The sequence below is a fragment of the Siniperca chuatsi genome, linkage group LG11, assembly GCF_020085105.1.
Source record: "Siniperca chuatsi isolate FFG_IHB_CAS linkage group LG11, ASM2008510v1, whole genome shotgun sequence".
NCBI classification, from domain to species: domain Eukaryota; kingdom Metazoa; phylum Chordata; class Actinopteri; order Centrarchiformes; family Sinipercidae; genus Siniperca; species Siniperca chuatsi.
Window position 1 is genome coordinate 29,963,298 of NC_058052.1, and position 12,736 is coordinate 29,976,033.

Here is a 12,736-nt window from a genome sequence, read left to right on the forward strand (position 1 = left end):
CGGGTGGCGCTGCTGCTGCTCAGAGAAACAGCAGCTGAACGTTTGCAGTGAGACGCTGAAACCTGACCTGCCTCCCCCTAAGTCTCCCCCGTCTCCTCAGTCCTCCCCCCTCCTCCTCCGGGGGAAGCGCGCGCTGCCAGAGCAGGCGGAGTCGGAAACGCGCAGCAGCGTCGGTCCGTCGTGTCTGCGGCTCCGCGGCTTCTCTCGTCTCTCTTTCGGCTGTCGGATCCTCCAGGGAGCGGCTTCAACTCCCAGTCCGCAGGAAAGCGGCGGATCTTCGGCCCCACGGACGGACGGACACGGCGGGCAGCGCGGCGGGGACAGACCCGACTCGGCTCGGCTCGGCTCTTCCTCCCCCCGCTGCGGTGGAAAAACCCGGACGGAGGCCCGCAGTGTGCGCTCAGCCTCCCGCAGGCCTCCGGCCCGGACTCCCGCTTTTCTACCGGAAAATGGACGGATTCACCGGCAGTTTAGGTGAGTCCCAGCCGCCGCTCCCGCCCTAAAGATCACCTGGTCACCTGTCCGTGCAGCGGCGGGACTGTGAGAGCCGCACGCGCCTCAGGCGGCTTTACACGTGTCACTGCTGTATTTATCAAAAATACTCTGCACCGCCCCTCCGGCGGCTGCAGGGCCACAAAACCAACAGCTCCTCCTGATGGAGACTCTTCAGATTCCTGGACCCCCCAAAGATGAAGACCTGGATGTGTTTGAAACGGGGGGGGGGGCAGTTAGATCCGAAACATCTCGTGAAGTTTCTGTCATGTACTCTGATGTGAAGCTTCAGGTCCCCGAACCACAGCTTGGACACCACTCTGTGTGTGTGTGTGTGTGTGTGTGTATATGTTACTGTGTGTGTGTGTGTGTGTGTGTATATGTTACTGTGTGTGTGTGTGTGTGTGTGTATATGTTACTGTTTGTTACTGTGTGTGTGTGTGCGTGCGTGCGTGCGTGGACTCTGATCTGCAGAACAAAGACTCAGGAAATGATTTATTCATCCAGACTGTGTGTGTGTGTGTTTCAGTGTGTTTCAGGAAGTAGTCAGATCCGGTGGCTGCAGTATATAAACAGATGTCACAGTGAGTTGACTGACGTCAGCAGATCAATAGCAATAATCACATTTATTTAAAATCAAACATTAAAAATGAAACTTGTTACACTTTTTAAACTTAGTAAAAATCTGGATGAACTTTAAACTTTTATTGATTCAATAATTGTTTTATTCTGTCATAAAACATGTTTTATTGACAAGTTACGCACCGAAAAAGTGTCTGAATAATAATAATGATACTAAAAAATAAAATAGGGAAACTGAATAATAAATGTTAGACCTTCAGTGTGAGAACAGCTGATGAACTGAAACACAATAAAATTATTAAAACTCCCTTTGAGCTTCTGAACTCAATCAGGATGAAAGAAAAATAAAGTTACTTACAGGTACTTACTGTTTGTTAGTTACAGGTACTTACTGTTTGTTAGTTACATGTAATTGTGGTTAGTTACTTATAGGTACTTACTGTTAGTTACTTATAGGTACTTACTGTTAGTTACTTACAGGTACTTACTGTTTGTTACTTACAGGTACTTACTGTTTGTTAGTTACAGGTACTTACTGTTTGTTAGTTACAGGTACTTACTGTTTGTTAGTTACATGTAATTGTGCTTAGTTACTTATAGGTACTTACTGTTAGTTACTTACAGGTACTTACTGTTAGTTACTTACAGGTACTTACTGTTTGTTACTTACAGGTACTTACTGTTTGTTAGTTACAGGTACTTACTGTTTGTTAGTTACAGGTACTTACTGTTTGTTAGTTACAGGTACTTACTGTTTGTTAGTTACAGGTACTTACTGTTAGTTAGTTACAGGTACTTACTGTTTGTTAGTTACAGGTACTTACTGTTTGTTACTTACAGGTACTTACTGTTTGTTAGTTACAGGTACTTACTGTTAGTTAGTTACAGGTACTTACTGTTAGTTAGTTACAGGTACTTACTGTTTGTTAGTTACAGGTACTTACTGTTTGTTACTTACAGGTACTTACTGTTAGTTACTTATAGGTACTTACTGTTTGGTACTTATAGGTACTTACTGTTAGTTACTTACAGGTACTTACTGTTAGTTACTCATAGGTACTTACTGTTAGTTACTCATAGGTACTTGCGGTTTGTTACTTACAGGTACTTGCTGTTACTTACAGGTACTTACTGTTTGTTAGTTACATGTAATTGTGGTTAGTTTCTTACAGGTACTTACTGTTTGTTAGTTACAGGTACTTACTGTTTGTTACTTACAGGTAATTGTGGTTAGTTTCTTACAGGTACTTACTGTTTGTTAGTTACAGGTACTTACTGTTTGTTACTTACAGGTAATTGTGGTTAGTTTCTTACAGGTACTTACTGTTTGTTAGTTACAGGTACTTACTGTTTGTTAGTTACAGGTACTTACTGTTTGTTAGTTACAGGTACTTACTGTTTGTTACTTACAGGTACTTACTGTTAGTTACTTATAGGTACTTACTGTTTGGTACTTACAGGTACTTACTGTTAGTTACTTATAGGTACTTACTGTTAGTTACTTATAGGTACTTACTGTTAGTTACTTATAGGTAATTGTGGTTAGTTTCTTACAGGCACTTACTGTTTGTTAGTTACATGTAATTGTGGTTAGTTACTTATAGGTACTTACTGTTAGTTACTTATAGGTACTTACTGTTAGTTACTTACAGGTACTTACTGTTAGTTACTTACAGGTACTTACTGTTTGTTACTTACAGGTACTTACTGTTAGTTACTCATAGGTACTTGCGGTTTGTTACTTACAGGTACTTGCTGTTACTTACAGGTACTTACTGTTTGTTAGTTACATGTAATTGTGGTTAGTTTCTTACAGGTACTTACTGTTTGTTAGTTACAGGTACTTACTGTTTGTTACTTACAGGTAATTGTGGTTAGTTTCTTACAGGTACTTACTGTTTGTTAGTTACAGGTACTTACTGTTAGTTACTTACAGGTACTTACTGTTAGTTACTTATAGGTACTTACTGTTAGTTACTTACAGGTACTTACTGTTTGTTACTTACAGGTAATTGTGATTAGTTTCTTACAGGTACTTGCGGTTTGTTACTTACAGGTACTTACTGTTAGTTACTTATAGGTACTTACTGTTACTTATAGGTACTTAGTGTTTGTTACTTACAGGTAATTGTGATTAGTTTCTTACAGGTAATTGTGGTTAGTTTCTTACAGGTACTTACTGTTAGTTACTTACAGGTACTTACTGTTAGTTACTTATAGGTACTTACTGTTTGTTACTTACAGGTAATTGTGGTTAGTTTCTTACAGGTACTTACTGTTAGTTAATTACAGGTACTTACTGTTTGTTACTTACAGGTACTTGCTGTTAGTTACTTACAGGTACTTGCTGTTAGTTTCAGGTACTTGCTGTTAGTTACTTATAGGTACTTACTGTTTGTTACTTACAGGTAATTGTGGTTAGTTTCTTACAGGTACTTGCTGTTACTTACAGGTACTTACAGGTATTTTTTAGGGAACTAACAGCTGCCTGACTCAAATGACCTAAACCACAGAGAAACGTCAAGTTAACTCTTTAGATCCTCACATACAGGACCGGACCTGAACCAGGTGTTTTCAGGGTAAAATTAGTCTTATTGAACTTCATTAAACATTTAGTTTAAACTGTCGTCAGTAACCACATTAATAACCAGATGAAATGTGTAATTCAGCAGCTGATCGATCACTTCCTAAGTTCACCTCACAGTAATCAATCAGAGCAGCTCATCATCAGAAATCCTCAGTTTTTACAAGAGAATAAACACAAACAGTCCAGCAGGAAGTGATGTCATCACTGCTGCAGGTGAGTTTGTTCTTTTGTCTCCTTAAATCCCAGAATGCATCTGAGACGACTCGTTCAAACTGACAGTTTCAGTCTGAAGAACAAGCTGATCAGTTGTTTCAGGTGCAGGTGAGACAATGGAACATGATACAGGAAGTCCAGTTAAAGTGACAGGCAGTAGACTTTACTGACTCTACTGTGTCTGATCATTTCTGTAACTTTCTGAATTTCTGAAACCTACACTCTGACATCACACTGATTGGTCAGCTGTGTGCTATGCCCCCCCCCCCCCAATGATGGCCGGACGAACACAGAGGCCGACAGACAGACTGTGTGTGTGTGTGTGTGTTGTATTGTTTCCTGGAACAGTGAGTGTGTTCAACCGTAGGAATGCATCATATCAATCAGGGTATAGAGACACAAACGAGTGTGTGTGAGAAAAATGTGGATTTCCCTCCCTGCTGTTGTTGGAGTCAGAGCCTAATATCTGTGTGTGTGTTGTAGTAAAGCAGACATGCAGACACTTGCAGCGTCTGCAGAACTGAACGTTTAGTTTTTCTCAGTTTCTGAATCACTGACACGCAAAACAATCAGTTAAAAACCCTTAAAAAGTTTATTATTTTCTAAAAACTATAAATTCTCTGCACATTTAAACTTCATTTAAATCCAAAAACTCTCTGCCATCTAAACCCTCTAAACATACTGTTAGTTTCTGATCAGTTCTTGATCGATTAGCTCAGTGATCGATCAGTAATCTGCTTTCTGCACTCTCCTCACAATAAAGACATAGTTGTCACATACAGACGGGCGCCAGCTGACAGCAGCAGGAAGTGTGTCGGCGTGGAGTCCGGCCTCCACGAGCCTCCAGAGCAGCTTCAGGGCTGCTGGAGTCTGAGGAGCTCTGCTGGAGGACGAGCGCCTCCTCCACTAGCTGCTCCCTCAGTTATATATCCAGCCTTTATTAAGCAGCTCGTCTCTGAGATCAGACACACCTGAGTGCAGCAGGTAGAGACACCAGCTAAAGGACAGACGGCAGCAGAGACAGACGTCCCCACGCAGATCTGAAGGTTTGTATTAAATCATCTGGTCTGATGGAGACGCTGCTGCAGAGCGCTGTCTGACACGCTGGGCCGAGACCTTCCACAGGTGTGACGCTGGGCCGAGGTCAGGTGACCGATCCTGACCAAACCGCTCAGTGAGCCCTGCTGCACCAAAGCAGCTGATGTTTCTCTGTTATTCAGCTTCTTCCTTTCGTTTGTTCCCCATCTGTACCTGGTAAATCAATAATAAATCAATACATTTTAGAGCACAGATCCTGCCCTCTGATTGGCCGTCACCTGTCTATTATAAGCATTAACCTGCAGGTAACCATGGCAACAGGACTAATGCATCAGTTTGCAGCAGGGCAATATTTTTAATCAATCCGATTAATTTGAATGTTTGTGTATGATGTGTAAAATGTCACATGACACACGTTACGTTAATGTCCACAGAAAGTTTATTTTAAATGTATTGTCCCTGAGGGGAAATTTGTCTTGCAGCAGGTAAAACATAGGACACGCAGAGACTTAGGCACACAGACTGAGGTACATAAAACATGAACACATCAAGTGACAACAAGAAACCCAGAGCCCCCACTAGTTATATGGGAAACTACTCATCAGCGCAGTCATCGTGAGTATTTAACAGTGTGTTAAATACTCACTGAGATAAAAGAATTATTCCCCCTGTTGGCCTTTGGTCGTCTAAATACCAGAGGATGAAGAGGACTCTGAAATTGCTCTCTTACAGAAATGTGAGACAGGTCAGGCAGTTTAACACCAATGATCTTAGTGGCCACATTGAATATATGTTGCAACCTGTTCTAATAATAATAGAGAAGGTGATGACTGACTTCCATGGAGCTGCAGAAGAGCGTCACGAGGAAGTCATTGCTGGGCTTTTTTACAAATTGCCCCTGTGTTGTCATTGAATGTCAGCTGATTGTCAATTAAATTAAATACACTGACTGATGCACGTCTGTATTTAGTGCCAAGTCGGATAAATCTGAGCTTTCTGTCAGTTTCCAGTCGTAATTACGACTTGGATGTTGATGCAAACGGTGTTTCATGAGTCGGAAAGCCTCATAGCGCTGCTAGCATGTAGCTGTATTTTTATTTTTATTTATTAAACCAGTAAAGGACTCATTGAGATTAAAAATGTCTTGTTCAAGCGTCCGGGCCAAAACAAACATAAAACAATTTACAATAAAAACAAAGAAGAAATTACAGAATTATAAAAAATAAACAATCTTCAACATTCAAAATATCTACAGCCAGATTTACCTGCTTCCCAGTTATTTACAATCGCTTTAAATGCATCTAATGAGACCAGCTCCTGAAGTGATTTTGTAACCGATTCCAAGCCGAGGGAGCAGCATACTTGAACGCCCTTTTTCCCAGTTCAGTATGGACTTTGGGGATAGTCAGTAGAAATAAGTCCTGGGAGCGAAGATAATAACTTTCCATACTTTTTTAGGATGTAGATCTGTAAGTAAGAGGGAAGCAGTCCAAGAATAGCCTTATAAATAAGGATAAAAATCTCAGTGCTCATGGTATCCAGCATGTGTAGACATTGTGAAGATGCATGTATGAATATCAGACATAAAAGCAACAAGTGTCCTAGCTGCAGAATGTTTGTCCGGTGTCATTGAGCTTAACAATGGCCGGCTTACAGGTGCTGCAGCTCTTATTATTCTTTTATACATAAAGTTATATGATGAAAAATATGATGTTTCAATCATGTCTAAGTTTTGCTGCATTTTGCAGGAAAAGGATTAAAATGATTTGTCCCCCCAAAAAACTGAGATTTTATTTTATCGCTCAGTGCTAGTTAGCAGTTAGCTAGATAGCTAATTAGCTGCTCAGCTGCAGCACATTGAACAGCAAGTAAACGTACCTACAAATGTCACTTGGGTCCAGTTAGATGCTGGTGTGGTTCTTACACACTGTCTGCTCTTGACATGTAGTATGTTCAGATTCAGTGTTTCTGTCTCACTGTAGATGACAGTATGTCTGGAGCGAGTGTCTCAGATGTCAACGACCGTCTTTCTGCTCTGGAGCTTCGTGTTCAGCAGCAGGAAGACGAGTTGACAGTGATGAAAGCTGCTCTTGCTGACGTCCTTCGCCGCCTCGCTGCCTCTGAAGTCTCTGCTGCCTCCTCAACCAAGAAACAACATGGAGGGAAAGGTAATGTTTACTTTTTTACTATTTTGTACTTGATCAGTTTGTTAAAACTTATTTTGACGTTGCTGGATCCAGAAGTTGCTACAACATGATAAAACAGACATTAAATCATGACTGGTAAATATTAACTAGGGGATGTTGGCCTCTATGTAGGAGTTGTGACATTGGTAATTTAAATAACTATTGTATATCATTTAATTTACGTGTGTTTAAGTCCTACCATGCCGACTGACGAGCAAATGCACGACTTAGGTTAAACTTTGGTTATAGTCAGTCTTCAAATGGTTACTATCTCCGCCAGGCGTGAGCCTGTTGTGTATCTGGCTGCAGCCAATCTCGCATACTACTGGCCCCATCAGCCACATATGTTTTGTGCACATTTATGACTGTATGCTCAAGGACCTCTCGTGGTTGCGGTGATTCATAATTTTTGAAAAAGCAAGTGATCAACAGCTGCTTCGGTTTGGAATCTTGTTTCCGCTAGGGACAACGTATGTGGCGGTCACGTTAGTGTTGGCGGATTCTTTTGTTGGCATTCTCACTTTGAAATTGACATTTTACATCGCTGGTGTTTGGGAATTGTCCGAGGTTTGTCTCCATATAGCCTGTCTGCTCTGGTTACACCTTGATAATGTAACCTGGATATTGTCTCCCCTTCATTCCAGCACTCTCGTGCAAACACGCTGCACACACAGCCTGCCCTGCGCTCCCTGTCAATGCTGACTTTTGGTTTCACCCGGTACATGAACAGCTGTCTTCTGGGTGAAAGCCCAGTGTTTGTTAGACCCATCCATCCACCCCGACTTCATCCCTACATGGACTTTGTCTCTTTGTACCACGTCACCGGACACCTATGACATTCGCGCATCAAATTACACGCCATCTCTGCACAATATAAGTCAGTGGCGACTAAATGGCATGAAATGACGTGCAAAAAAGGCGTTGTGATAATACGCAAAATGACATTGCTGTGTTAGTCATACCCCATTTGGTGATACCAGGCCTGGTGGAGTGCACTCGTACTCATCCAGTTTTTTACTGGTTATGGTCAGTGTTAACAACAATGTGCTGCCCACTGCAGGCGGTGCTGCACTGCGGGAAGCCTACTCGATGTCCTGTATCGCTAACGGAGGAACATCTGGACGAAAGAGAGACTCCACCTCCGTCACCAGGAAGGAGACGGTGTCGTCCGCCGCCAAAAGGTAAAAACACGTTCACAGACAGACACAGACTCGTCATTTTTAGGTTGGTTACAGTTTTCTTGTTGTTTTGAAGACTTCTGTATACATCTGTCTGTCTGCTCCCCATCTCACTGTTCAGTTAACTGTCAATGATTTTTTTCCACAGCTGTTTGATTTCAACCTCCAGAGTATCTGCAGACCAGATCTCATTAATCTGGATGATGTAATTGATATAATCAATGACTATGCTGTTTGTTTTGACTCAGTTTGTTTGAGGACATGTGCCCAGTGCTCTTACCTACCCAGTATAAACCAGTGGAGTCAGTCAGCAGCCTGCGATTAAGTTGAATCACTGCAGTAAACACAATAGAATTAAGTCGCCGCTGTACCAGCTGGCTCTCATGCACTTGTATTACGTTGCTTTAATCATTTCAAGTGTTAATTTACAAAAAAGGTAATTTTTCACTGGATCCCAGTAATACACTGGGATCTGTCACAGTCCTCGTCATGTCCCACAGTGGAGGGCAATCAGTAGCAGTACAGAAGAATTAGTAGAAACACAGTAGAATTAGTAGAATCAGTGTGTTCTGGTCTCTCACAGTCCTGGTTTTGTCCACAGTGGAGCAGACAGGAAGAAGGAGGTCAGCAGCCAGCGGTCTCAGATGGATTTTGGTGGTTTGAATCACTGCAGTAAACACAGTAGAATCAGTAGAAACACAGTAGAATCAGTTGATGTAGAGTAGAACCACTAGAAACAGTAGAATCATTAGTTTGTGGTCTCTCACGGTCCTGGTTTTGTCCACAGTGGAGCGGACAGGAAGAAGGAGACCAGCAGCCAGCGGTCTCTGATGGAGGAGATCCAGGAGCATGAGGAGTCTCCTCGCCCAAAGGACCCGTCCCCCTCGCCCTCCTCCCCCCACCCTCCCCAGACCCCTCAGACCCCCCAGACCCCCCAGAGACCGGCCCAGTCCGCTGACAGCAGTAAAGGCCACGCCCCTCCCAAAAGGTTCCACTTTGTAATCTGTCAGCTGTACCTAACCTCACTTTCTGCTGATGCTGCTCTGACATCATTCTGTCAGTGCTTACTAACCCCGTCCCCGTGGACCCACAGTCCTCCCCTGCTTCCGCCCACACCTGAGTCACCATACCAGCTCAGGTAGAGGTGCTCCTGATAGGTTGAATGCACCTGGTCCAGCTGTGGGTAGAACAGGGACAGAGGAAAACAAGCAGGACTGTGGCTCCTCAGGAGCAGGTCTGAGTGACCTCTTGGAGGTCATGGAGTCTCCTGGATTCCTGGAGCTTCCTGAGGCCTCCTGGAACTCCAGAAGGTGTCAGGAAGGTCCGCAGCCTGAAGCCATCTGAGGCCTCCTGGAGATCCTCTTTACTCTTTGCTGCTAGAAAGCTCAGGCTGAGTTGTGTGTGTTTATCTAAACTGCTAACGTCCCACCTTCACCTGAGGACCTCCTCCTCCAGCAGACCTCATCTGCTCTAACTGGACTTTCCTGAGACCCCGTGGAGATCCTAGAGTCTCCTGAGGCCTCATGAAAATCCAGGAGTTTTGAGAGGCCTCTAGGGGATCCTAGAGTTTCCTGAGGCCTCCAGGAGATCCTTGAGCCTCTTCATGCCTCCTGGAGATCCTGGACTCCCCCCGGCTCCTCTTTACTCTTTGCTGGTAGAAAGCTCAGGCTGGGCTGCGTGTGTTTTACCAAAAATACTAACATGTTCTCTTCCCAGTTTCTCCTGAGGACCTCCTTCTCCTTTTCCTCCTCCAGCCTCCTGCAGCCTGGGGCTTGAGTTTCTGATGTATCCCAGCTCACTAATCTCTTCCTGGGTCGTGTGTCTAACTTCTTCCTGCTGAATTTTGTGTCTCTGGAGGAAAAAAACTCTGAGTCACGGAGATTTTTATCTACAGAATTACAAACTGAATCTGCAGCTCTTCGAACGAAATGATAATTTTAAATTATGACGTGACAGTTTGTTGGTAAAAGCAGAATAATGGTTGGGATGATGGTTTCTATGGAGGTAAAGAACATAACACTGTTTGTGTCCTTGTCATCCATCGTAATCGTTGAACGTAACATAGAGCCACTGAGTCAGGCAGTTAATCTTATTTACCAGCTCGGTTTGTTATGTAACGAGTCCTGAACATAAAAAATTCTTTATCTTCTTGTTTTACTTACTTATGCCCGACACCCCTTCCGGAGTATAGGCTGTCGACAAGGGACCTCCCGAGTTCTCGGTCATTAGCTTTCTTTTCTGTCTGATCCCAGGTGAATCCCTGTCTCTTGATGTCTGCCTGGAGATCCCGTTGCCAGGTGTTCTTTGGCTGGCCTCTTTTCCTCTTCCCTTGAGGGTTTCATGTCAAAGCTTGTCTAGTGGTGTTTGACACTGGTTTTCTTTGTGTGTGCCCGATCCATCTCCATCTTCTTCTTCCATCTTTCTAATCATTAAATTGCATTTGAAAATAATCTGACGCAGAGCTCCGCGGTCGGCTCGCGGTCGGCTCGCGCTCAGCAGCGATAGTTTCGGAAAGAGCAGAGCAGCAGAATCGCTTGTTGACTGGCGCGGAGAAATGTGCTTCTGGCGTGAACAGCCAGGCTGCTGCTCGCAGGAGAAATTACCTAGCGTGGCGCTTCGCAGCACTTCCGCCTCCTGTGTGTCCCCGGCGTTAGACTGGCTCTGATTGGACCATTATTCTGATTACAGTAAACCTCAAACCTTCAAGCTGCTCAGTTTGATTCTTACTGAAGTTGTCATCAACAGCTGAAACACAGAAAGGATTCTCTGTTTATTAATCATGCTTACAGGCTTCGAAACGACACATCAATCAATAATCAACAAAATACTCAAAAGATTCAGTCAGAAATTAAATCGATTCAACTGATCTGGAGATAAATCGAGATGAAGCTCAGTGACTCAGTGTTTTCTTCCTGATGTTACAGCACTACTGTGATACCGACTGTGTGTGTGTGTGTGTGCGTGTGTGTGTGTGTGTGTGTGTGTGTGTGTGTGTGTGTTCAGGGGACCCAGTGTGAAGCGGTCCTCAGGTATGGAGCGTTCTCAGAGCAGCACCTGGGACAGTTCAGAGGAAAACAGGAACAAACTGGTGAAAGCTGCCTCCACCTCTAAACTGCTGGCCAAAGTGGTCAAGAACGCTGAGAGGTAGACACACGTACATGCTGTTTATATAACACACACACAAAGCGGTTGGTTAGACTGACAGGAAAACATTTTCAGAAATAAAATAGTTTTCAGGAAGAAATCAGCAGTTTTTATTTATTGATTCATTGATTTTAATCTTCCTTTAGTGAAACCAGAATACTCATAGCGACACTGGGAGCTTTGATCAATCATTCCATATACTGCTGATAAATTAAACAGCAGGAGATTTGTGGGATCTAAACGACTGTGGAGATTACACTTCACTAAGAGGAAAAATAAAAACTCGGGTGTTGGTGTGGATCAATTCATTTGATAAAATAGATTCTAGTTTCTGTTCTGTGAGACGGACAAGTGATGGATGTCAAAAATACTCAAACTTTATTAGTTAAACGTTAAGTTAGAATAAACGTCTCAGAACCGTCTATTTCTGGTGATTTTATCAACAAGAACAAACTAAGCACTTCGAGCAAATGTGCAGAAATAATGGAACGAGACCTAAAATGTAAATAAACTATTTTAGTTAAACACTTCGCAGCCAGTAGATGCTTTTAAATTAACAGTAGAAAATAAAGTTGTTTAAAGCAGGGACATCTGTAAATAAATCTGCATTGATCTCTAAATGAATCTGATTCTTACAGTATCTGTTGTCTTTATTCTGTATGAAAAGTTTCTTCTTCAGTTCTTTGAATCCCTGCAGGACATTATTACACACGCTGTTCACTGTGTTTACCTTCATTAAATCACCTGTAAACAGGCTGCTGCAGAATCACCACACACACACATCAGACTGTTCAGTATAACTCGATATTCTGTCTGTTTATGAGATTATCACAGTTTATCCATGTGGCACAGCCAACTTTACAACTTTACTATAGCTGAAGAGGTGTTTCAGGTTTTATCAATGACATGATCAGGTTTAGGGTTAGGGCCTAACCATCTGGCTCCGGCTGCAGATTCGTGTTTTCATGTTGAAATTAAATGATTTTCTAGAAAAAACTCTTTTGATTTGTTGACTCTGTTGTTGTGCTCGATTGTGATTGGCTCAGCTGTTTCAGAGCGATGAGACCGATTGGCTGACTGGCTGAGACTGTGAATGAAAGAATGCAGTTTTTATTATTGTGTTATGTGTACACCTGCACTCAACCGCCATAAACTAATTTAAACCACTCAGAGAGAGAACAAACTATAAAGTGTAGGCCAGTATGAATGTTGATATTTGGGAGTTTAAAAAATCTGATATTGATATATCAGCCGATATTAATTGTCTTTGTCACAACCCATAACAGAAATAAACTGTAGATGGTGACACTGTTTCT

General features: G+C 42.8%; 1 protein-coding gene across 3 annotated transcripts in view; it reads left to right on the forward strand.

Moving 5' to 3' along the window:
• Window positions 1-66: 66 nt before the first annotated feature.
• The window catches only part of LOC122884938 (echinoderm microtubule-associated protein-like 4), a 33,914-nt gene continuing 21,244 nt past the window's right edge, over window positions 67-12,736 (forward strand). The window contains exons 1-5 of one of the 3 annotated variants that reach the window (XM_044215469.1): window positions 67-474; window positions 6,895-7,080; window positions 8,159-8,279; window positions 9,064-9,264; window positions 11,280-11,420. In XM_044215469.1, coding sequence (XP_044071404.1) covers window positions 450-474; window positions 6,895-7,080; window positions 8,159-8,279; window positions 9,064-9,264; window positions 11,280-11,420 — 674 coding nt within the window. In that variant the 5' untranslated portion in view covers window positions 67-449. The remainder of the gene's footprint in view (window positions 475-6,894; window positions 7,081-8,158; window positions 8,280-9,063; window positions 9,265-11,279; window positions 11,421-12,736) is intronic. The other 2 variants (XM_044215468.1, XM_044215470.1) reach the window with 2 other exon arrangements.